This window comes from Mustela putorius, unplaced genomic scaffold (genome assembly GCF_011764305.1).
Source record: "Mustela putorius furo isolate JIRA1106 unplaced genomic scaffold, ASM1176430v1.1 tig00003845_pilon_pilon_pilon, whole genome shotgun sequence".
NCBI classification, from domain to species: Eukaryota; Metazoa; Chordata; class Mammalia; order Carnivora; family Mustelidae; genus Mustela; species Mustela putorius.
In genome coordinates this window covers 43,707,759-43,735,720 of record NW_025421998.1, presented here as the reverse complement: position 1 = coordinate 43,735,720, position 27,962 = coordinate 43,707,759, and the positions used below count along the sequence as shown (strand labels likewise).

At 31.8% G+C, this 27,962-nt stretch overlaps 1 protein-coding gene across 7 annotated transcripts in view; it reads right to left on the bottom strand.

Annotated features, from left to right (window-relative positions):
* PHF14 (PHD finger protein 14) overlaps window positions 1-27,962 on the bottom strand; it is a 209,710-nt gene that overhangs the window by 67,439 nt on the left and 114,309 nt on the right. The window contains exons 17-18 of one of the 7 annotated variants that reach the window (XR_006601336.1): window positions 3,142-8,027; window positions 7-2,048 (exon numbers count right to left, since the gene is read on the bottom strand). The exons of 5 other annotated variants lie outside the window; for them this stretch is intronic. Coding sequence is in view for 1 of the 2 variants with exons in the window: in XM_004743435.3 (XP_004743492.1) it covers window positions 8,015-8,027 (13 nt within the window). In the remaining variant the exon portion in view is untranslated. Of the gene's footprint in view, window positions 1-6; window positions 8,028-27,962 lie in introns of those variants that run through there. One more of the 7 variants, XM_004743435.3, reaches the window with a different exon arrangement.

The window sequence follows — 27,962 nt, the reverse complement described above, 5'->3', positions numbered from 1 at the left end:
TTTTGTAAAAAAAAAAAAATTGCATCAGTTGGAAAAACAAGACCAAAATTTGACAGCAAATAACAAATATGTATACATGTTATAGAAAGGATTATATCCTTTTTTTTGTGCTCTTTTAACTTAAGATACTTTTCTTCAATCTATCAGATTCTCTTTGTATACGGTTTCTCTTACTGATTTAAACATTGAGAAATCCACAACTATGAAACCAAGAAAAAAATTTTATAATACATGTTATTACTTGAATAAGATATCAAATTACTATCAATAACCTTTATTAGCAAAAAGGGGGAAGGAAATAGTGCTATAAACCACACATAAAGAAAAACAATTGTTTTTCACAATAAAGGGGACTATAAACCTCCATTTATATAAAAATTTCAAACATGCTACCAAATCCAATTGTCCAAAGACCCATTTTAGAAATCAAGAGTTTCAGAAAGTTAGCCAATTAGCCAAGTTATTCAGTTATAAAGAAATTTAAAACACAATACATCACAAGTTTATGCATTTCTTCCTCTAGAACTTTCTCTTTATGAATGAAATAAACTTACGTACTTTTCCAAAAACCTTTTTTTAGACTCAAGACACAGCCTTAGAAAAAACTGTCTGCCATAATTCTAGCTACATGAAAAATAAAATCAAACAGGAATAACAGCATTTTATTTACTATGCCATTATAAATAAACCAAAGGATATTTAAAAGTCAAATTATTCAAATACCTGTTGTTCTAGCATTAAGAAAAATTACAGATAACATATAGCTAACATCAAATGTAACATAAAGAGACTAAATAGCAAGCCCACACAATTTTATGTTCTTTCTTGTCAATTCAACTTATTTACCTTTCAATAGTTAGAACTTCAATTACTTGACATATAGTTACAGGAACCTTCAGAATATGAGTACTTCTGAATTTATGAGGAGGTTGAGACTTCTAGACAGCTGAGTGCATATTCCTTCAAGCATAAAACTAGTATTTCAATCATCTTTGATGGGAAATTTAAAAAGAATCACATTCTTTGCTTCATCAAGAAAATACATTAAATATAATTTACTTTGTCATCTCAGGGTCATGAATACAAGTAACACATGTCGCTATGTCTAGCAGAATGCCGGCCTTTTATGTTTGGAGTACTATCCAACTGCTGTTCTGTTTGAATTCTCATATTCAACTTCTTATAGGTTTTCAGGGTCCTCACTTGCTTGAAAAGTATCAGCTACTGCTTTCTGATATTGTGACCCTATTTGTCTAAGCATTTCCCGAGCAATAATTTGTTGTGGATTTAGAAAACAAATCTTAAAACCTCAGTAAAACTATGCAAACAGACAATTAAAAGACATGAAAATGAGAACTTCTACTGAGTTAAGTATACGGACTCAATTTTGGATAATAATAATCCTTTATGCTTCACTTCAGGTTTTTGCGCAATGTTCCTAAGAGTTCAGATTGCCAATCTGGGCTCTTGATAGGTGAAGAGTTATGGCATTAATGTTTTCCTAGTTCATATCAAATTACAACCTAATTATTCCATATTTACCTTAAAGCTGTGTAAGCTAACTTGAAATTATGATTTATAGTGTATAACTCACATCAAGCACCATAATCAATATAAAGGTAAATTTTAATTTATTTTTCACATTCATCAGTGCAGGTGATTCTTCTTGTTATATCTATGTATTTCCAGCTAATGAACTTAAAAACAAGTATGCTACACTGATAGAGTTCCAGTTTGTACCAGATTCCAATTTATTGTAAGATCAAGTTACCAGCTCAAGAATAAATGCACAGAGAAAAGAAAGGTTTTATATGCTAAATTTGTTACATGATAATGAAGTATATGCCATTTGGAAATAACATAATCCTTACTGAGTACTTCATTAGTAATACCTTTTAGAATGACTTAATCTCCATATGGAACTCTAATGTATTTGTAATGGGTCTCAGAGGAAAGGCAAAATTTGCTTGTCAGAATTAGGTGGATGTTATAAGAGTTCTCTAAAGTTATAGCTCACTCACCAGGAAATAAAAACTGCAATTGCAAGACTAAATAACAAAAAAAGAATAGTTAATATACTTAGGAACTGTCAAAATCCAGGAAAGAAAAACACAAAGAGAAATAAATCAATCTTGAAATCAACATTCTGTTAATAAATATGCAAATTAAAGCTCTTTCTATAAATGGCTAAAATTATTTCCATGTGGAAAAAGTACTATTATTTCTACATTAGAATACTGAGGACATCCATAGTTTTACGTGCTGGTAACAAAAATATCCTCGATGATACAAAGTAAACTCCAACAGGATTTGTAAGAATTAATACATCATAGACAAATGCAAGGATACCATTAAGAACTTAAGAAACCGAGGAACAATGTAGATGGTAAAAATACTGGATTAATTATTTCATTCACACACACTCCACTTTGAAACTTAAGCAACTTCTGTCAGCCAATAAATTCTGGCCATGTTACAAATTTAGATCTCTTTTAAAAATTGAAAAGCAGAAACTCCTAAGGGTCTGCAATCATTCTGCTATCTAAAAGGTGAATCAAAGTTGAAGTAGTTATTGATCAAGTTATTATTTATGGTCTCTACTATTTTTCACATATACCTGGAAACACATAACTACAGCACATAATATATATATCTAATTAATCAAAAATAGTGAATACAATGTTTTAAAATCTTTTCCAAGAGCAGTCATTGACCCACAAATGATATAACACAATATACTTTATTAAAGAACACAAATGTCTTTGTAAAAAATAAAAAAAGATTATAATACCAATAGCACATATACTAAGTAGAAAGGCAGTATCTTAAAATATTTAAAAGAGAATATTAAATTAACCTATAAATAAATACTATGGATTTTTTAAATAAAGTACAAATTGAATGCTTAAAGAAGTATCCTTTAAACACCTAATAAATATTGTACACGTTAACACTATAGGGCATTCTAAAATCACAGTTTTAATAGATAAAATGAATCCCACTTATTAAGATGAAAGGAAACCTGATTTTTAAATTAGATTATTACTAAATATAACTTCCTAGGTATCAGATTCATAAAGGATACAATGTAAATAATAAAGCAGATATAAACACAATTCTATATGTATTTAAAATACTTACTTAGTATATGGTTAAGTATAGCACCCTAGACAAAGAAGAGGAAGAAAATGACTTATGTTCATGTCTAAGATCCATACAACATGCAGTCCTTGGTTTACCTGATTACCGAGGACATGAATACAAGTAAAAAGAAACAACTGATTTATTTCTGCCTATACCAAGAAAGAGGCTAAAAACCAATATTCCAAAGGATTTCTTTAACCCTCTTAATTTCCAATTGATAATTTCATTAGAATACACTAAATAACTATTTTTAAACTAACTGAAACAATTGAGTGCACCTCCTATGCATGTAACTTATAGCCAACTTACAAGCTAAATTTCAGAGGAAGAAAAATCCATACATGGGACTTGAAAAGGAATGTACATTTTTTTTATCAAGTTGATTCATAATCACAACTATTTTTTATGTCAAGGAACATTTTATTTAGGTCCATGTCTATATACGGTAAAATACTGATTGAAAATATATACTATTACATCTCTTCACTCAAAAGGAAACAGACTAAATATTGAGAGAACTGATGGGTTGGGGTTCCTTTTTCATGATCTCTGTGCAAAACTTCTATATAAGAAAGATCAAAAGAATTAATATTAACATTACTTAAATAAAATTCACTAGCAGCTTAAAACACCTACACAAATCTATTAATGGTAGTGATAGATTCTTTCATTGAATAGTAGCCAATTATTTCAATTACTCATATTAACGGATGGAGAAAATGCTGCACTGTGGCCCATGAGTTAAATAACTTTTAAAATAATACAAGCTTAAACAAAATTTTGTATTCTACCAATCATAATAACATTTCATATCAGTAAAGACATTTTACTCCTTGTATTTTACAATTTCAGTGCAAACTATCTATACGACCATTTTCTAAATGAAATAATTCGAAAACGTACTTTAGATCATATCTCACAAATATAAGACTAATGTGGAGATCTTCAACATTTTTCCTTAGTGCCACTATAGACCTCTATTTTTATCACAGGCAATAATGAATGAATGAGTGGTAAGAAAGACAAAAATATTCTTTACCCATGAAAGTATATTAACTGAAAAAAGTATCTGGATAATTACTGAAATCCAAATTCATATTTAATGATAACTAACATAATAACATCAATTCAGTTAGCTACATCTGTAACAGCCAGATTACAAGATCCAAAGGGAAACAAAAAAATAAAACATGAAACAAAAAGAATTCATATAAAAATACATAATTAAGGTCAAGTACCGCCTCATAGCATGAGAGAATGATGAGACATTTCCATACCTGAAACACGTCTGCTTTGTTTTTTAATAAACTGATCTCCATCTGCTCATGCCCTTGGAAATTTTTCAGCAGTACAACCTGCTGTGCTCAAGCCCCACATAACTTTGTATCTCCCTGCTCATAATTAACTAATTATGCTCTAATCAATAGTGTAGATCCTGATTTTACAATGTAAATCAGATAAATGAGATGATAGCTGGGGGTCAATCTCATTTTATTTACAAAACCCAGCATGAACATCCAATTTCATTATATCTTATGTACCTGAACAGCAGTGAATCTTATCAGCAGGTCTGCAGAAAGTCTTAAGAGTGAGCACTGGGAGAAAGAGGCCTATGTTCTTACAGAGAAAGTATTTGCAAACCATGTCCATCTCAGAAATACTTTTAATCACAATCCTTAATAGTATGTAATTTTACATAGTGCTGACTCAGACAGGTAGGAAAAAAATCTATCTTCATATACATGCAACCCTAAAGCTGAGTCTCTCAAACAAGTTTCAATTGTCAAAAATAGTTTCAGAAGATAAAAAAAAAAATTTTTAAACATTACATTCCACTCTGCCGTAGAAAGTCCTTCTACAACTCCTTGAATAGATTTTGCTGAAATATTCATAAAATAATTCCATATTGTGAATCAAGTAAAAGAGTGTTAAGTTTTGTAAAATAAGGAACACTGTTTAAAAAAGAGTGGTCTCATTAAGTGATAGGAAGTAGAAACAATGAAATAGGATAATGACAATAACTATTATTTATTGGTCACTAATCTATTTTTAATATCATCAGTGTAAAATCAGACAAACATCAAGCAATACATGAATAATGATGGTATGTAAGTGATACATAAATATCCTTTCTAAACTAAAGATGGATAAAGGTTAAAGCTAACCCTTGCATATTCAAACATAACCCGAATTTCCAACCTTTTTTTAAATAAACGAAGTAGTGAATTATGTACAAAGGCTATGTTCTTTGACTAATTTCATAAATTAGTTACATAAAATAGTGTTGCCCCTATAATAATTAAAATTAAAAACTTAAAAAGTAAAAAAAAATTGCTTAAATGAATTTGTAAAAAGAAAGACAGTGTATGTTATAGATACAGCTCCTATAAACTTATCTAGAAACAAATATATTTGGAAAACTTAAGGGCTCTTTTAAAGACATTAATGCCATCTTCTATCAATTATGTAACCACAACACAATGATTCTTTTAAAAACTATTATATACAAATGGTTCTCAAAGTGGTGGTCCCTGGCCATCAGTATCACTCAGGAACTTGTTAAAAATGCAAATTTTCAAGCCTCATCCCAGACCTACTGAATCAGAAACTGGAGGGAGACAGGAGGAGTAAGGTAGGGAAGAGGATAATAAAAAGATGGAATGGACAGCAATCTGTGTTTTAACAAATCCTTCCTGTGACTCTGATGCACTATAAAGTTTGAGAATCACCACTATATATACTACTATGTCATTCTTCCTGTACTTCTGAATCACTTAATTTCCTTCCTGATAGAATTAGTGTATTTTTCCTCTCTCTACTTTATGAGAAATAGCCATCAATTACCTAACTTACCAATTTCACACATCTGTGAAATACATATCATTTTGTACCTATTTTTTTAAGGGCACATTAATATCTCCTTTGAATAGGAATTGGACCAATCATGGAAACGAGTTAATTATATACTGTGGAAATATGAGAGCACTCGGGAGATTATGAGGAGAAAATGTTTAATTCTACTCCCTTTAAAAGTTCTCTTACATGTTTGCAGTACCAATGATCTTATGAATTATGAGATTTGTATTTGTGATGTGTGACAAAGATTTTAGGGTTAGCAACAAATATGGAATAGCATATCTACCACTGAAGATTTTAAGATAGAGAATGATGATTATGTAGTATTCTAATTAAAACCAGGTGAAAAGGATTTTGAATAGTGACACCAAAACCACAAGGCTTAATGGTTTCTCAAAAAATCTAAAATAAAATGACCCACTAGTAATTTCTTACCATATATCAAAGGAGGGTGAGGAACATTAGCATATTCTTTTAAGGAAATGGCAATCTGTCATTTTACTTATTATCTATTACAATTAAGCAACAGTAATAATTATCAACTTTCTCTTCAGCTCACATAGAGATAATGAGTCCTTATTCCAGAAAAAAAAATGCCTACTGGTTTTGCTACATGCTATTTATTAATAATTTTCCTCCAATGTTAAAAGATCTTTTGAGAAGTTAATAATCTCAGTTTATACATATTGTATATACATATTTCTTTTATTAAACATCTTATCCAATAAGGTTCCTTACTGTAACTACAGAGTACTGGCATACAGCAATTTCATACTTGCACTTGCTTTTGCTTATCTAAACATCGCCTATTCTATTCCTAAAGTTTAAACTATTTTCAATTGCCACTATACCTGAAAAGAAGTCCAAACCACATTTATAAATCAGGAAATTTCAAGAAACAAGTTAACAATTACATGTATATGTACATTTTAATTTCAGCCAAGAGTCTCTTCTAAATCAGTTCAAGATGGAGTGATGGAATATTCAACATATTTCTGTCGTTGACTTAAAACTGGATCATTAAAACTTGAAGATCAAATTTTAATTCTGTAAACCTCTGGAAAAATATAGATGTTGATGAAGATCTTTCAGTTGGCAGGTTGTATAGTCATTAAGCTTTGAATCTCCCTCCTTATTTCATAACCTCAAATTTAAGGTCACGAAAAATAAAATTATATCGAACACAGAAAGTTCGTATTAAATCAATGAAGACTGAATAAAATTGGGTATTACTAAAAAATATCTAGAGATCAACACAGATATATTTTACTAATGAGCTTAAAATTTGAAGTTGTAAAAGTTTCATGCTAATAATATTAGTGCTTTCACACTAGGACTAATGAGCCAAAACTAGAATGGCATATGCTTCACAAGTTTTTCACGTTTGCTGAATATTATAAATAGGAATAACCATTAAATAAGAGTCTATAGTTGTTTCCCAATGTAATATTTCACATATGAATATATGTTTTAAATTGGATGAAATAGAGTAGCAGACTAGTGGAATGCATTGTCTTTCTTGTTTGTTACTGGTATTGTTCAACAACAATGAGTAGCACATTGCATTTAAGTCCCACAGGCTTCCAAAACTCTTCAGTAAGTCCAAACACTGCATATCATCATTTGCCAAAGAAGCAAGAGGGAAAGACATTACTTAATAGGACAATTCTGACAAGACATTATCTACCATTATTCAACAATGCACATATCAAATGTTTCTGATTAGTGCAAGGAAAAAAAAAAAAGAAGAAGAAGAAGAAAAATATAGAAAAAAATCCACACAGGCAAATTAACTGCCTTGTCAGTCCAAGCAACAAACCAATCAATTACATTCTATCCAAACCTGACAAGCAAAGGCAACTTTTTGCAGTGATAAGCTTATGGGAAGGACAAGATAGCTGTTCTCCTTTACTTTATGTACTCTATTGAGAGTGTTATCCACATTTTTAAAATCACACTTATAAAAGAGGTTTCCAGGATTGCCTCCGAGGATGAGCTGTGGCAGAGTTGGGTCTCATGAAGGGTATCTACACAGTAAAGTGATAAGAAAAGAACATTAACATTTAAAGATCATAGCAGCTCTGTACTATGTCTTATGAAACATACTAACAATACCACAGTAGATTCAAATAACATGATTTGGTCCAAAGAGATAGATACCCTAAACCTAAATGCCATGATCTTGTACAGGTTCTTACTGTTTAAAATGGAATCATATTATCCTTTGAAACACTGAGTTGCCTCCTCTTATATTATTAGTATTGTTATTATTAGCTAAAGTTGCAAATTAAATCTATCTTACTAAAACAAAAAAGAAAACATAAAAATGTTGGAGAGTTTATATTTACACAAGCAAATACATATTTGATCAATAAATGTTTCAAGAAATAGCAGTTTGCTCTTTTTTCTTCAACTATGGCAATTTAGCAAATGCTTGTGAAACTGCGGAAGGCATATTGAATGCAACTGTGCTGAAAACAATTACACCTAATTGCCATGTTACAGTAGGGCTGGTTCTGCTCAACTATAGTCTCAGGGAGGACGTTTTCAAATGATATCTGTCCCCTGGGCCTACACTGCCTTCCTTTGTTAAGGAATATAATAGAAATGCTTGGCTACAAGTATAAAATGTATATCCTGAACTAGCTATTTTAGTGGACTGTGCAACAAAAATGGCAGAGAAAATACCTCACTGTAAAGACCAGGAAGATTATGAATGTACTAATTTTAGCCAGATTTTCAACACTCATTCACCTGCATTTATTTCTCAAAACTTTTTCTATTGTTTCTTGATTATTTCACTAGCAACATGTATTCATTTGCTACCTTTGTGCCTTTATTTTCAGAGGAGAAATGTTAGGTGCTTAGTGATTAGAAGAGCTTTTTTTTTTTTTTTTTCTACTGTGGTAAACACAGAAATTTATTTCCTTCAGATATCTGTCTGTACCTATATAGATGAGGTGAAACTGTCAAAGTAGTCACACATCATAGAGAAACTTCATTTTAGTATTTAATTCTGCTAGAAAGATGTGTTTAATGCTTCTAAGTTCCATTGAGAAAAAGAAAGTGAAAAGTGGCACATCACAGACAAATATAGCACTACTGAGAAGAGCTACAACACCAAGCTGAATAATTTCCAAAGAAAGCAAAAACAAAACTGTACAAGAAAAAAAAGAATATAATGTGAAACATAGTTTTCAGAGAAATGTACTTATCACCATATGAGAAATAAACAGAAAGAGCTAAAGTCCTTTGTCAAATAACAAGGACATAGGAAGAGCTGAATTCCCTTGCTGAAAAGTCATAGCGCTAACTTTTCTCAGTGCTTCAGTCTCTCAGAGCTTTAAGCATATTCTGAATGTGATATTCTGAGAAGTGCTTCGTCTGCAACTTAAGAACTACTACATAAACATAATGTAAGTGAAGAAACCACACCATTTACCAAAGAAGTATAATTAAATCTTAATTACATGTACAAATGATGGAGATTAGCAGATAATCCAAAAGATGTATCTGTATTTAACTTTGAAAGGAATTTGAACATAAAAACATTAGATATCATGGAAATCTGTTTTAAACCCCAGTGAAATCTAACTTGAATTTTAACTTTGAAAAACACTAAAAAGCTATTGCTAATATTCTATCCTACAGTTTCACTTAATATTCTAAATTTCCCTTGAAGCCAGAATAAGCAGTGTGACTTGTCTGGGCTACTATCTTCCTAGGACAAAAGCCTGTGGTCTTTTACATCAGAGATCAAGTTGTGGCTTTGTATTTGTTCCATATGTATCTAGTAAGCTTACTTAAAAATTACTGTAGAAAAAAGTAATTATTTTCAAAGGGCTTCCCTGATGCATGTACCAGTAGTCTGTATCTTGTATAGTTAGAATTGCCTGCCAAGAAGCATTTACTTCTTTTGACCCAATAAAGTCAAATATGCTAACACAGTGTAGTCTAGAGAGGCAGTATACCTAATGATTATGTAGAACATAAGCTACATAGTCAAGACTATTTAGACTCAAACCCTAATTCTACCACTTTCCAGCTGTGTGATCTTGGACAAGTAATTCTTCTTGGTTCCCTCTCCCATAAAATAAAGATAAAATCTGTATCTCTTTCCTGGGATTACATAAGATAAAATATGAGAAACACTAGCACACAGAGTGCCCCATAAAAAAACACTCAGTAGGGGCACCTGGGTGCCCTAGGTGGGTTAAGCCTCTGCCTTCAGCTCAGGTCATGATCTCGGGGTCCCGGGATCGAGCCCCACATCGGGCTCTCTCCTCAGCAGGGAGCCTGTTTCTCCCTCTCTCTCTGCCTGCCTCTCTGCCTGATTGTGATTTCTCTCTGTCAAATAAATAAATAAAATCTTTTAAAAAAAAAAAGCACTCAGTACATCTCAGGAACTAAAAGAAGAGCAGCAGATTTATCAAGTAGTGTAAGTATTTATTGGAAGGGAAAAATTTATGTTTTAATACATAATTTATATAGTTTCAATATAGAATTGGAATAATTTCTATTTCATGATGCTTAGTATCTCTGTACCTCAGTTACCTAACTTCCAAAATGGAGATGTGCCTACCTCATAGGACTGTTGTAAATACTGAATGAGATCATACATTTAGAGAGCAAAGAATAGTGTCTGGGACATAGGAAATATCTAACATTAGGATTATTTAAATTCCCAGCCCATAAAGACTTTAAAATAACATTTTTAGGGTTCAATTACAAATGTTAAAAATATAAGATTCTTATACATTATTATCTAGTTACATCTATCAACTAAAAAATTCATAAACAATGTTATTTTCAAATTTATTTCACCTCTAATTTCATTAATATTGTTTATTTCCTAAAACTATGAAAAACCAATACAAATCGAAACATTGTTATACAAGGAACAGATGAAACAGGATGTTTGATTAAAAAAAGAAAGAAAAACCAGAAAAGATAGTTGGTTTCTAATACTAGGAATTGGATTATGCTTATTTTGTATGACTCCAAGGACTGAAATTATTAAGGAGAGACATGTCAATCACTTAAGAGAAACTGCCAACCAACAGACCTGCCTTAAGAGGAAATGGATTTCTTATACACTTCTATCCCCCACAGCAACTCATTCCCTGTCTCTTAGTAGTGATACTGGGCAGATGATTCAATTATCAGGTGAATGGTGGATTACATGCTTTGAGATTCTTTTCAGGACTGTACAGTGTTTATTCTGGAGCTTCTTCAAGTTACAAAAGTTACAAAATTTGAGAAAAAATGAGATTGATGCCTTTATTTCACAAATGAGAAAAATACTTTAGAGATAACTTAATTCAAGGTCATTTATCTAGCCAAAAGCAGAACTGTGGCTTGGGTTCCAGTGTTCCCACACAATTTAAAATTTAATACATAATCCCATCCATATAACTTAAAATATTAACACATTGTCATGGAAAATAAATAAAAGATTTCAAAAATAAATTTTACTGAAAAATAGATGAATGAATGAGAAATATTTCACTGCTATATATGCTTATGCTTACTACTCTAAAATTACTCCAGAAATACCACACTTCACTATGTAATTAATATATACCATGTTCAGGCTTTTGTTTTCTTTAAATGCAAATTACTTGTTTATAATGTATTTAATTTAAAAAGAAAAATAAAATCTAAAAATTCAAACACCGATAACATGAAACATACAAATATTTATGGAATCATGCAAAGTCAGTTACAGGTTAAAAGTTTCAATTAATATAGATCTAAAAGTCAAAGAACGTCATATTAAATACTGACTGTGTAAGGCAAATTAGCCAACCTACACATCTAACAAAATTCACTAAATCAACTTAGTTATAAAAGAAAAAATATAATGAGTAAAACACCTTCTTTTTAATGTAATTTTATCAGAATATCACCTTAATAAGAAAAATTACCTTCATTATCTAAGTATTATGAAAATTAAACATCTCTTTCCAAATTTTTGCTAGTAGAAAAACTTTCTTAAAAAATAACCAAAGTTTTCTTCACCAGACCCAGTTTATTTTCTAATTTCCTCTTTAGGATCTAATCTTTTTATGATGTACAATACAGCATCATTTTATGTTCAAAGACATTAACTTAAATCACTGATCATTGTTTTTTATAAACCCAGGTCTAAAGCAAAAAGGCAACATTCTTGGTGGTAGGAATGGCCAAGTAGCTTCTACAAGTGGTGATATAAAGCATTGAATTTTAAATTTTAGACTGTCATGCCCATAAGATTTAACTCTGTTATCCTAAGTCTGTTCAGTAAATGTTCATAAGAGCCTAGGAAAATTGCATTTGGAGAAGAACATAAAGCACAGCCGGGTCAAGTGGAGAATAAAGAAGCAGGAGAACAGTTGGCCTACTCTGTGAGCTTTCTACATTGACTGGAGTTGAGGTTTAAGCCATTTTACCAGGCAAGAGAAAGATCCAAAGGTTTGGAGGATCTGAAATATATTACAGCTACAGAATGCAGTTACATACTAACAGTAAAAATGGATAGAGCCAAACCAAACAATGGAATCCATGGAGAGCTAATCAGAAGTAAGAAACACAGAAAGAAGGCAAGAGAAAACACTGAAGCAGCCAAATAGAACAGTGAAACAAAGTAACATAGTAGAGAACAGCGAAACAGATATTGAGAAAGATCTCAAGGAAGCCACAAGAATGAAAAGGGGAGGGAATGGATATCAAGAAATGTTATGATGGAAAATTGTTTCCAAATTATTCTGATATTTCTAGTTTTCAAATAATACACAACAGCTATATTTAAAAAATTTTTGGAACAAAATCATAATTATGAATAAAAGTAAATATATTAAGATGCTATAAGATTGGTGGCTCAGTTGGTTAAGCAGCTGCCTTTGGCTCAGGTCATGATCCCAGTGTCCTGGGATCGAGTCCCACATCAGGCTCCTTGCTCGGCGGGGAGCCTGCTTCTCCCTCTGCCTCTGCCTGCCATTCTGTCTGCCTGTGCTCGCTCTCTCCCCCTCTCTCTCTCTGATAAATAAATAAAATCTTTAAAAAAAAAAAAAAAAGATGCTATAAGATTAAAGGAATTTAAACTCTTAGAATTTTTTGTATTTTTATAATGAAAAAAATTTAAAATGTTTCCATGTACATGCCTTTAATTTTTAAAAAAGATTTATTCATTTATTTGTTTGAGAGAGTGAGAGAGTGCACAAGTAGGGAGGAGGATCAGAAAGTGAGGGAGAGGCAGAACCCTGACTGAGCAAGGAGCCTGATGCAGGGCTCAATCCCAGGACCCTGGGATCATGACCGGAGCCAAAGGCAGAGGCTTAACTGACTGAGCAGTCCAGGCGCCCCTGCCTTTAACTTTTTTTTTTTAATTAACAGATTTTATTTTTCAAAGTTTTAGGAAAATTGAGTAGATATACAGAGATTCACATATACTTCTCTCACACACACTCCCTTTAAATTTAAAGTTTTTATATAATGGGCACTTTTGATACCTCAAGGAAGAAAAAATGAAAAAGTATGTCAGGTAGAAATAGAGGAAGAAACAAACATGCTGAGATTTGGGAATGTACACACTTCATTGATTCTTATTTAGTGTAATGATACTGGACAAGTTTCTGAGTTACAACAATGAAGATAACAATGAATTTTTGAATATTTAAAGGGAAGGGAGATTTTCATAGGAAACTGAACTAGCCTTAACCTAACCTCTGGCATCAGTGTGTGTTTCAAGATTCTTACATTAATTGTGAAGAAGTAAAATAATATTTGAAGAGTGTCAGTGATACAATAAGGATACATACTGTAAACCCTAGGGCAAATATTAATTCTTAAAACAGAGTCTAATTAATAAGACAACAGTGGAGATAAGATAGAATCATAAAAAAAAATACTCTAGGCAAAAGCAGGCAGAAAAAGAATAAAAAATAACAAAGAACTGATAAAATAAATAGAAAACAATACCAAGATGGTAGATATAAATCCAACCATATCAATAATGACATTAACTCTAAATGGTGTTACCTCATGAAAAGACTGAGATTGTGAAATTGGATAAAACAGCAAGTTCCATTGGATAAAACTTCCAAGTTCCAAGTATATGCTGTTTACGTGAAATACAATCCATTTTAAATATAGTCTGTATACCTGAGTATTCATATATGTATGGAGGTATATATATATATATCATAATTATAAATATATAGCTATTTTAAGCATAAAGATATAGTTAAAAGTAAAAAAGGGTAAAAGATATACCATGCAAACAGCAATCAAAAGCTTATTGGAGTGCCTATAGTACCATCAGACCAAGTAAGCCTCAGAACAAGAATATTACCAGATATTAAAAGGGACATTATATTGATAATTCACTAAGAAGAAATAAGTATAAATAATAATGTATAAAGCAAATGCTAATAAAGCTGAAAGGTGATATAAACAAATCTACAATTATAGTCAGACTAATACTCTTCTCTTAGTAATTAATAGTATAAGTAGATAGAAAGTAAAGTATAAAAGTAAAATATGTATAAAAACACTTGAACAATATATCAACCTATTTTTATAGGACATTCCATTCAACAAGTGATGAATACACATTCTTTTCAACTTTACATGAAATAAACCTCAATGAATCTGAAAGAATTGAAATCATATAAAATATGTTTATGATACTATTTTGGCCAAGAGAACTGTGTTTCCTCACTAATGATCAGTTTCAACTAGGAATGAACGGGACTCCATCTTAAAAAGACTTTAAGAAACCCAACTCATTTGGGTTGGATCAGTCAATGTGTGAGCTGATGCAAAAAAAGGCAGGGGATGTTTTAACTCTGAGGTACCATATCGATGTTGTTCACTTCTGATTTGCATGTGTGTGTGTGTGTGTGTGTGTGTGTGAGAAAGAGATGCAGTTGGGGGTGGGGCAGAGAGAAAAAATCTCAAGCAGGCTCCATACGCACTATAGAGCCTAAGGCAGGGCTCACTCTCACACTCCTGAGATCATGATCAGAGCTGAAATTAAGAGTTGGATGCTCACGGACTGAGCCACCCAGGTGCTTCTATTCACCTCTGAATTTCTGGAACTAAGTCTAGCATCTGATACAAAGGTACATGGAATAATTATTTGCTGAATGAATGTTTTTCTAAAATGTTCTACCAAACAGGGGCGCCTGGGTGGCTCAGTGGGTTAAACCGCTGCCCTCGGCTCAGGTCATGCCTGGGATCGAGCCCTGCATCGGGCTCTCTGCTCAGCGGGGGGCCTGCTTCCTCCTCTCTCTCTGCCTGCCTCTCTGCCTGCTTGTGATCTCTGTCAAATAAATAAATAAAATCTTAAAAAAAAAAAAAAGTTCTACCAAACAGTTTGAACTTAGTACATTAAAAGGGTGAATCTAAGGGCCAGAGTGAGAACTGGCATAGGTACTATCAGGTATCTAGTACCTGTGAAGCTTTGTAAAACCATAGATACCCAAATTCCACTCCACAGATTGAGAATCTACCAATTCAGAATCTCCAAGACTGTGATATTCATTTTTTTTTTTTGTTTTGTTTTTGGTTATCCTTTCTAAAGGTGATTTGCATCCTTAGCAAGCTTAAAACCATTATCTTAGGGCTTCAGCTAAAAGGATTTCTGGAATAAAACAGTGGTTCTCAAAGTATGCCCAAACTTTCAAAATCAGCATTAACTGAGAACTTGTTATAAATATAAATTTTGAGGTACCACCCTAGGAAACTCAAAACAAAATTCTGGGGCTTAATAATCCTCTTAGGTGGTTTGAATGTACCCTGAAGATTAAGAACTTCCACTTAAAGTAGAGCAAATAGAGCTGGTATGAAGAAAAAACAAAGTGGCATGGAAAAAAGTTAAATTACTACTTCTGCTGCTACTACTACTACTACTCTTAGTAGTAAGAGACAAATTACAAGTATTTCATAACTTTACTTAAGGTTGACCAAGCTGACATTCAACTACTCAAAGACGAGTTTTATTTACATGGAGATATTTTGGTCATGAAAACAAATCTTAAAAGAACAAGCAAACAAATAAACCATAGAATACCGTACTATCTCATCTTGAGGATTTCCTACTTGGCAGTTAAATTACTTTGGACTTAGTGTGTGACCCAAGGACACCTTAGTGTGTAAACCAAGGATACCTACAGCCAATTCTTTCAGTTCCACCATCCTTCCCCACCTCCCCCCAAATTTTTTCAGTTCCTCCATTTTTATAGAACATGATTTCCTGCTAGCCCTTCAGTATCAATTCAGAGACACAATCATTTACTTAAAAGTAAAGGTAGTAAAGTTAGGATTGGATAATTCAGTTATACAGAACAAATCTTTAACAGTTACCAAATCTATAACAGTTATCAAATATATTTCCAGAGTTTGATTCCTCTCTATTATTTATAATCCCATAACTTTAAATGCATTCTGGAGATTTCTAGTTAACACTCCTAAAAAGGAATCTCACAATTCCCTATAATACCATTCATTATTTTGTTTCCAAAAATTAAACATGGCTGCTCATCTTTCTGTTACTAGTATTATGATTCTTTCCAATTAGTTATCTTGAAGTCAGTCAGCTGGGTTAGTCAGTCATCCTTTTAGGAATATTTCCATGATCTTCTAAGTTCTTATGTCTCTTATATAACCTCCATAATAACAATTTCATGGATGAATAAATGAATGGGTTTTAATATCCTTAATAAATAGGAGGCAGATTAGAAAATAAATCTGAGACTAAACATAGGAATCTTATTTAAAAAATAAAGAACAAAGAGATTTCATAATTTATTTATAAATGAAAGCTTCAAAAGAATAGTCAAAGAAATCTTTGGGCCATGTGCTCAATGCTGTAAATGACACTCAGCTTTCCTTTTAAAAAACCATTTATATTGGGGCACCTGGATGGCTCAGTGGTTTAAATCTCTGCCTTCGGCTTAGGTCGTGGTCTCAGGGTCATGGGATCGAGCCCCACATCCGGCTCTCTGCTCAGCGGGGAGCCTGCTTCCCCCTCTCTCTCTGCCTGCCTCTCTGCCTACTTGTGATGGCTCTCTCTGTCAAGTAAATGGATAAAATCTTAAGGAATAAAAAATTATATTTACAGGCCATGTCACAAGAAGATCCTTGATATAACCAGGCAATTTTTCTTTTTCTTTCTTTTTTTTTTAAAGACTTTATTTATTTATTTGACAGAGAGAGACACAGTGAGAGAGGGAACACAAGCAGGGGAGTGGGAGAGGCAGAGGCAGGCTTCCCGCCAAGCAGGAAGCCCGATGCAGGGCTCTATCCCAGGACCTTGAGATCAGAACCTGAGCCGAAGGTAGACACTTAAGGACTGAACCACCCAGGCACCCCATAACTAGGCAATTTTTCAGTTCCTTAATAAATGACATAAATGAGTACCTGACAAGAGAAATTTAGGACTGGAAGACTTTAGTCACTTAAAAGGAAAGTTACTGACTGATGTAATTTCACTTGGATGTGCCTAAATCCCATTGATTTAGTTTTTCCGAGGCCTACCTTCCTTGTGCAGCTGTGTCTATCGGATTTCATGAGCAATTACAGGGAATGTCTAACAGTTTCTTTCAAAACAGAACTCCTCCTCCACTTGCTACATTTGGAGAGAACATGCTTAAGGAGTTACTTTTATGTAGTTCAATCTATCAATCCTCAAGTGCTCAAATGGTTGCCTATTTATGAACTAAATCACACTAAGGATCCTTGGTTTCATGTATTATCTTTATACTAAAAAAAATCACATATACACACAGAATGCATGAACTAAAATTTTACCCTAAGTCACATCATAAAGTCACATTTTTAGTAGTATATTCACAAGGTAATACTCAACTATTCTAACCTGTTTTTTACCCATAATTTTGTCCTCAAACTTAGGCCTAAGTATTTTAGGAATGCATACACACATACATACATACACACATGCATGCATACATTAAGTGCCCTGATTTTACAAAAGAAAAAAGTTTCTAGAGTTCTGAATTTTACCTTTCTAAAAAAACCATGGTATATTAAGATAAGTTTCCAAGAACACCATGAAGAATCAAACAACTGCTATATTACCTATGAAAGGGAAGCTGAAGAAACTGGATAATTTCACTTCCTTTTTTTTTTTTTTTCTAAATTTCTTCCTCTCTCTTTCACCAAAGAACTAAAGTAAGGGTACAACAAAACAAAAAAAACACACAACAACAACAAAAACTTTGGTTAAAAAGCAGTGTAACTCTTTTCTAGGAGAGAATTAAATATAACAATAACCAAAGTGGGAAAATTAAAAAGGTATTATTTTGGAGAGAGATAAATTCTGGAATTGATAGGTTAATTTTCAGAAAAGAATACATTCAAGGGAATCAAGGTCACGAGAACATTTTTTTTTTAAATATGCAGGGTTTTAAAGAGAAAAATCCAAATTTAACAGTAAATAAATCTTTTGAAAATTCTGCTAAGTCATTTCACTTACTTGTGTTTTAGTTTCTAACTCAAGTTCTAGTAAGCTAAAAAAGTTCATGTAAATCAAAATCGAAGGTGATAAAAATAACAAGATGAAGACAATTTCATGTGAAATGTAATTCTTTAGAGTAGTATAGGTTAAGAAATGAAGTACAAAGGGAGCAATATTATATTATATACATAAATATGCTTACATATTTTATATATATATATGTTTATGTGTTTTATATATATGTAATAAGAGTTTCTTCTATTATTTACCAGCACGAAGAGGTTTAATGAGATTTTAGAACAGGGGTGCAGATAACATGACTAGTATCAATGAATCACACATTACCAAAACATTTTTTGCAAGAATTTGAGAGCCAAACATCAGAACAAGAGGGTCTAGGAAATTTACTAAATGAACAATTTTATATATGGGATATACTACTACTTCTAAAATGGGTGCAGAATTTAAAAAGATGTGACTGTGTGATGATTAAAACTCAAGAAATAAATCAAAAATTGGTTACCAGTTACAGTGGAGTGATCAGATTAACTGAATAAAATTTTACAGAAAGTAGCTCTCATCATAGAAGGGAAATGTGGAAACCCAATGAAACACAGTGACATGACACATGCACATGACACTTACTATTTCAAGTATTCAATGAATACTCAATTCTATGTTCAAGTAAACAATGAAGAGACTTATACAGTTAATCCAGAAGGAGCAGTATTCTCCAAAATGATGAACAGTCAAAGCACTAGAACAAAAGTGTTAAAAAGTACATACAATTCATTAAAAAAAGAAACTGTTGACAGGGCATGCAAAGATACAACTGTATACTATAATAGACTCTAAATAAAACGAGTAAAATTATCTTAAGAACTTAATAACACGGGACCTATAGAAACAGCAAGATAATGAACACTGAAGTCAAGAGGTCTGGGTTCTAAGTGTAATCCACACTAAGCAAGTGTCTTTTATAAACCCACATTGAAAAAAAAATTACTGAAAGATTATAGCACACCAAGTTTTATCCTAGCTCTTGAGATATAAAGATAAAACTCATTAAGTTCACAGTATGATGAAGAGTCAATTAAACAAAAGTATAAGACTCCAAGAGAGATTTAGTACATGGTGACAAGTATTATCACAGAAGGCTGCATAAGCTGCTAATGTAGTAAGAGACAATCTTTACTTGAGAAGTAGGAGAGGGTTAAGTAAAAGATTAACAAAAGATTAAAGCAAGTATTAAAAGGTTAAGTTGGAATTTATCAGGCAGAGAATATGTGGAATAAAATTTGAGACACAAGGAAAGTACAGAGGAATTTTTAAAAAGAACATGTCAGAAAAGCCACATTGACATGACTGGAGTAAAGGGCACTTGTGGATAAGTGACAGGGATCTAGACAGTTTCCTGGAGATCCTCTGAAAGTACTTAAATCAATAACGTAAGTATATGATACAGAAAGAGAGATGTGGATACATTAAATGGAGGAGAAGGAAAGTATAAGGAGGGAGAATTTTAGAAAGTTATCAGCAAAAGTTCACACATGAGAAGATAAAGATCAAAACTAAAGCAATAGAAGTGAAGACCAAAAATGAAGGCATAGATATAGAAGGTACAGACCGCTATGGAGATGTGTATGACTGGCCATACCAGTCAGAAACTAAGTAGACAGAGTCTGGCCAGCATTAAAAATTCTGAGTATTCCAAATTAAAAAGAAAATACCAGATAATCCAGTAATCCCACTACTGGGCATTTACCCAAAGAAAATGAAAACACTAATTCAAAAAGATATATGGACCCCTGTGTCTACTGCAGCAGCCTTTACAACAGCCAAGATATAGAAGCAATCCAAGTGTCCAGTGATGGATGAATGGATGGATACACACACACACACACTCACACACAATGGAGTATTACTCAGACATAAAAAAGGATGAGATCCCACCATTTTCAATAACATGGATGAACCTAGAGGGTATTCTGCTTAAGTGAAATAAGTCAGAGAAAAGACAATTATGATTTCATTATTTACATGTGGAATCTAAAAAATAAAACAAATAAACAAAAAGCAGAAACTACCTCTTAAATATGGAGAACAAACTGATGGTTGCCAGAAAGTTTGGGTGGTAGGGGTATGGGCAAAATGTGTGAAGAGGGGTGGGAGATATAGGCTTCCAGATATGGAATAAATCAGTCATGGGGATAAAGGTACAGATAAGGAATATAATCAATGACACTAAAATCAAATGACACTGTTATATGGTAACAGATGGTAGCTACATCTGTGGTGAGCATAATATAATGTATAGACTTGTCTAATCACTATGATGTATACCTAATACTAATGTAACATTGTGTGTCAACTATAATTCAACTAAAAAAAATACAAAAAATTTTCAGAGAATTCTGCATTAATGGGAAAATTAAAGATATGTCAAAGGTGAGATTACCAAGAACTCTGTAGAATGAAAAAAATACTGGACTGAGTGTAAAACAAACAAACAAAACACTAACATGAGCAGGGAAAGCAGAGGAGAGAAGTCTATAAAAGGACTATTCAGAGACAGAATACCTAGAATGCCATGTGTTGAAAGCCAAGGAAAGTAATCAATGGAAAAGACTAAGTTGAAGATAGAGGAATAGGAAATAATCTCAGTCAAGGAGAATGGGATCCAGGGCACTGGTAGAAATATTACCTTCAAAAGGAAAAAGGACCACCTTTTCTAGGTGTACTGCTAGCAGAGATACAGATGATAGAAGATGCCTATGTATACCAATACATTTATAGGTAAGTTATAGGATACATATTAGAAAGTTCGTGCATTTCTGTCTGATCGTTTCTGTTTTCTATGAGAAGCAGGAGATGAGGTCATTGTTTAAAAATGAAGAAAGAAAAGAAGAGGTGTTAAGATGAGGTTCATAAGGAGAATGGATATAGGTGCTGTCAGCAATGAATGTTCAAGTTGACTAGGGAAACATGGAAGGACTGCCAGACAACAACGGGGGCCCAATTTATAAAGATTAGGTATGTCAAAAAATATAAAACTTACAGATGAATCAATAAATTGTTTATACCTCAGTAAACATCCTTTCAGTCTATTTAGTATTTTATTTCTTAACTGAAATTATGTGTAAAAAAATTTATTTAGTCTGCCTTTAGTGTCTTTTTTGAGGAAGAATTTGATGTTTATTTCATTTGAATATATTTTCCCTAGGAAATGGTAATTTCTGAGCAAAGGTCAGAAATGGTCAACTGATCATAGCCATGTTTTTTTATATTTAGTTAGCCTTTTTGTATGTGTGTCATATAGGGCTCTATTTAAACATTATATTCATGTAATTAACTTACTTAAAACTTTATAAAAAATATTTTACTGTTTTACTCATAATCCTACCATACTAAAAAATGCCATGCTCACTTTTTATTCTCTTCCAATCTCTAGCTACCTATATGTTAACAATTTAGTGGCATATACTTACTCTCAAAAATGGGTTTCTTTACTCCTATGTAATTACATTGTAATCTATAAAAGATACATAATATGTTTGTTATCCTGATTTGCAGTTTATCATCCACCTCCTAAATACCATGTTTAAGCTGTTTTTATTTGGGAATTTGTGTGTTTTGGGGGGCTGAGAATTTTCCTACTATAAAAATGTTTTTATGTAGCTTATTTTCTTTGAATATTTTTTTGTGATAAATTCTGAGGAGGAAGATTATTACGATGAAATGTAAGAATATTTATGTAATTAGCACAGCCAAAGCAGTAAAAGAATTGATTTTTCCCCTTAAAATTAAACAGTGGAATATATGAAATACACTTAATTTACAAAAGATAGTTTTAAATGCCAGAAATTAAAAAATATTGTGTTACTTGCATCAGTTGTTGTGCTTGGCATTCAGCAATTTGTAAACTATACATGTTAGGAAATAGGCTATTATGTGTATACATGTGCATGTATGTGTATGGCCAATAAAAAATTTCCTTCTAAAGTTGATAATAATGACAATCTTGTAATGTTAAATTTAATACTGAAGGAAGTAAGCAGTATTCTACATAAGTTAAAACTTATAAAACTATGTCCTACAAATAATTCTGGGTGATTTATAATCTTTATGATAGTTTAAAAATGTATTTTTAATTTTATTTTATCTTTTCTTTTCTTTTCGCCACCATTCAGCTTCTGGAAATCTTCACGATTTTCCTAAACTATTCATAGTTGATTTTCATCTTACATATTTAAAATGCTTACCTAATACCAGAAAAGAGTAATAGAGTCTTATACATACACAGATAAACTAATGAAGCTACAAAAATAAAGGGTACTAGAAGGTAAAGTAATAGTTGGTAGATGTAATTCATGTCAGCAAGAACCACTGAAAGAAATAACTGCACAGGTAAATAAATACTCCTTAGGAGCCAATCACTACATTGAAGTAAAAGAAAATGGTACTATATCAAAGTACCTATTATCAAGAAAACAAACAAACCTGAAATAAAGGAAAAAAAAGGACAAATAGAAACACAGTGCTTTCTACTGCCATAGACTTACTCCAGGAAGTGAAATTAGAAGTTTTCAAGCTGTTAACAAATTTCTTTAAGATTAAAGTAAATTGGAGACCCAATTACACATTACAAAACAAATCATATAGCTTTATTTCCTCTATTCTGACCAAACTAGATTGATATAGTCAGACCTAACTTACCTGACTCTATTATTGCCCAAGCAGTTAAAATCAGCAAAAACTAATGGTAACATATATTTTCAGATTAGATATTTCAGATTTTAATGAAATAGGTACTATCTTTAGAAACAACAGGAATATTAAGGGTAGTAAAATTCATCTAAGAATTTTGAGAGAATAATATAGAATAAGAATATAGAATAAGAATATAGCCATGAAAAAAATTAACTGAATTACTATACAAATTATATTAAAATAGATTATTACAAAATACTACCATCCAGTATAAACAAGGCTTCAGTGTTTTGTATATAAAAATAATTAAGTTCCCACTAGTTATCTGACGACTGTTGCTCTTAAAAATATTAAATAAAAGCTACTTTAATTAAAATCTATAGATTCTTATTCTCTTCAGATGTGTAAAGAGCATGCTATATGATTAGCACTGAGCTTGTGATTGGGACTATTAAAATGAATTTGCTTTAATTTTTTAGAAATAGTACTTACACACTAAGAATCATGAACTGACAAAGACATACAGACTAAATATAAACAAGTGAGAAACCTTCATTCCAGAAAAAAAGGGGAGGTCATATTAGATAAAAGGATACAACATAAAGTAAAAGGAAGATGGCATGAAGGTAACAGGAAAGTTTTATTAAAGAGAGATAGTCTGCAGTAGTTTGAATGAATGAAGTGAAATGAAGATAAAAATTAAACTAAGGTCAGGTTTGGAGAACCTTAAAAGCCACAGTATAAACTTGATTTACCTTGCAAGAAACAGAAAGTTGCTGGACAAATTCAAGTACAGCATGAACAAATTCATTCAGACAATTGGATAAAGACTATAGACATTCAAACTAAGGAAGGTGCTTGTTACTGAAACAGACTAGAAGAGATTTGATGAAGGTATATGATCACTATATATTTACAGTCATTTAAGCCTCATAGCAATTCTATGAGATAGAGATAGAAATGGCTATTATTCACAATTTAAAAATGAGGAAACTAAAGCACAGAGACTATAAAATCAAATCAAAGTCACAACTCGTAAGTGTTTGGCGGGGAGAGAAGGGGAAGATATGAACCCAAATTACTTGGTTCCAAAATTCAAGCATTTTAACCACTATTTTGCTACTGAGAAATAAAACAAAAACAATACCACTGCATAATAAAAACCAAAAGTTTCAAAAAGTAAGGTTGGTCACTAAAATTATATATTGAAATGGACCAAATGCAGCAAGTACTTAAAAATTTAAGAAGCCATTAAATTTAGAATTTTAAGGTCAACATTCTTCACCATAAATGACAATTTTTGCCTTAGGAATCAATCACCTGACATATATATTCAACTTAAGATACCAAACACTATACAAAAGGTTAGAATATGAACAAGTAGCTTCAACATGCTTTAAAATTTAATTTTAATGAATAAAGTCTAATAAATGAAATTTATTAAATTTATCTTTATTTAGAATAGAGTCTGAAAGCTAACAAATTATGTTTTTAAATCAAAAGAAGAATAATATTTTTATAATAGTCTAATGCCAAAATGTAAAGTAAAAAATTATTCTTAAATAGCACGGTATTTCAGCAGATCTTTACAAATATTAGAAGCAAAACAAGTCATCAAACAGGTCATCTAGAACACAAAGACAAATAATATGTGGTGCCTGCCTAAATAATGTATGATATGTTATGTCTATTTCATAATGATATATCAGATTAGTTTTTTTCAGACATAAATATTACAACATAAAAAATTAAAATTTTGATTTGGCAAAAAGTACTATTAACAAACAAAACACATACATACAAAAAAAAACAAACAAAACTGAAACAAAGTATTTGCAACTTAAACAAAGACATGTGATAAACTCATTTATAAAAGGGAAAACAGCCATGTTGTCGCAAATGGCAAGATTTCATTTCTTTTGATGGCTGCATAGTATTCCATTGTGTATACATACCACATCTTCTTGATCCATTCATCTGTTGATATATGTTTATAAAATATAAAAAATTAAAAAAAAAAAGGGGGAAACAGCTAATAGATAAACAGGCACAGGAAACAGAAAGACAACACATGGGTGATAAAATCCAGAAGGTTAATGCTAATCACTACTTGATAAATTCTCACAGGTAGTCACAATATGCAATCAAATACCAATTTCTATCCACTGGATTGTTAAAAATATATGTGATGATATTCTCACACATTCGTGTCTATTGGGTGATGAAATAATTGTATCTATTAAAATGTAAAGTAGACACACATACTTTATGTATATATATATTTAATAAACATATTCTTTGGTCAAGCAAACTCACTTTTAATAGAAATTAAAAAGAAAAAAATTCCATAAATAGAGAAATATTACAATAAATCATGGTACATCCACATTACATTTTGTAGCTATTTAAAAACTGGTTTAGTTCTATTTTTATTGAAAAAAAGTCTTTTATGTGTTCTCAAGTTAAAAAAAAAAAAGCAGGTGTTAGAGTAAAGCCTATTACAACTGTAAAAGGGAGAGAGGTTGGAGGGAGGAGGTCAGCCAATGGGATGGGCCCTGACATTTGGTTTGTACTTAAAAGAAAGAAGTATGGATGATTATACATGAAACTTAACATGTTCCATCAAAGGACTGGGGTTTACAGTAAGTAAGGAGAAAAATAATATTCCTCTATACATTTGTTATTTACATGGTTACAAACAACATATATTGCTTTAGTACTTAAAAAAAATCAATCCGTAAGTTAATAAATGCGTTCTAATACAGTATGCCATTATTTACTCTTAAAATAAAAAGACATATAGAGATGGCTATAGATGTATATATATATGCATATATGTATGTGTGTGTGTGTGTATATATATATATATATATATATATATCAGGAAAAAAACTATATCTTATATATGTATCTTATTTATATACCATATATATAAATGTATTTTTTCTTCATGAACATTTTGCATTTTGTAGTTTTATAACTTTTATTTTAACTGAATTTTTAGCAAACAGTAATAGTTTGAAAATAGCATCATATAAAATGTCCTTGCATATCTTACTTATATAATGTTACAGTCCAAAAGAAAAACTGCACATTGTGCTATATCAGGTCAAATAATTCAACATGGATCTCTGCTTGAATCTACCTACTGCCATAAAAGAACTTCCCATCTTCTGGCTATGGTCACAGAACCTCTCTTATGGAATGCCTTGCTCCTTTCTTCCCTACATGTTTAAACTACCGAACCTTTTACAGCCCCATTGCTTTTACTGGATACCACTCATTTTTTACAATCATCATACTGGGTAATCCTATACTAAGAGTTCCCATTATGTAAAATTCTTGGAAAACAGATTCTTCCTCTTTAACAAATTTCTGTGGCTTTTAGATCCCAACGATGTAGGGGGTGAAGTGGAGAGAGGAAGAGACATAGGGGGAGAAGGAGAAGAGGAGGGAAGGAAAAGAAGAAACTTGTTCAGTAGGACATACCTGAATTATATCACTAACAAAGGCCCTCAGTCACTTTTAGTTGAAAGCATGGGGATATATACACATACTGCATACTGTCTTGACTAGTTCTTTTGAGCTAGGTAACTGCTATTAGCAAAAAATCAAACAAGATAAAGTGAAGATAAACAATTGTTGAACTCAATGTAAACTCTAGTATTTTGAGAAATTTGGAAGAAAAGCAACAGAGTTAATGTTTGTTAGGAAACTAAATCTAATCTACACTTACAGAGTTCAAGGAGAACAATGAATATTGCTCAAAGAGCAATATTCAAAGAGTTATTCATTTGGGTAAAAGGGAACAAGAGACAGCATACTGGCAGAGAAATTTCCCATTAAATTTACATTCCTTTAACTGATAACTGAACCTTTTATAAATAGTTCAAAGTAATATTTAGACACTACTTGATACATTTTTTAAAAACATGAGCTATTAAGAAACGTTCATGTACCAAATAAATTCTCAAGTCTTTTGTTTTTTAAATAATTGTGTGATTGGGCCCATACCCAAGCACTCCGTATCAACACTAAAACTGAAAGTCCAATGCCCCAGAAGTCTTACAAACTATATTTTGGTAAATTACTTTCTCTTTCTTGGCAATGTTTTCATAGATGCAAATAAGCTTTGTATTTGTTTTATGTAGGACAACTTTATAACTTAAGTCCCACTAGAAATATATCCTCTCAAAGTTAAAAAATGTTTATTTTTCTTCTTATTATTTAATTTTAGAGCAAAAGTGTGAGCTGGGGGAGGGGCAGAAGGAAAGGGAAAGAGAAACTCAAGCAAACTCCACACTAGTGCAGAGCCGAGGTGGGGCTGGACTAGACTGACCCTGAGATCATGACCCCAGCAGAGACCAAGAGTCAGATGCTTATCCAGCTGAACCACCCAGGCTCCTAGGCAGGCACTGATGTTTTAGACCTTTGAATCTATTCATGTTTTATTTCCTTGTATAAGCAGCTCAAGTAATATACATGCAAAATGATAATAAAAAGGATACTTTTCTGGGTTACATGTATAAATGAGACATATGCATTTCCTAAACAAAGATTTCCTGATTTATTAACAGGTCATTTAAAATCAAGGGTTACTAAGATGAAAAAAGAACAGGAAGTGCATAATGGAGAAAGGGATTAACTTTAAGGAATAAACAAGCTGTCCCTTGCAGATACGACAAACTAAATAATTTGTGTATCACAGTTTATATATAACGTAAAGGGGGAAAAGCCATGCTCCTAAAATATTTTTTTTATTTATTTTGAAAAGAGACTTCTATAATAGAAT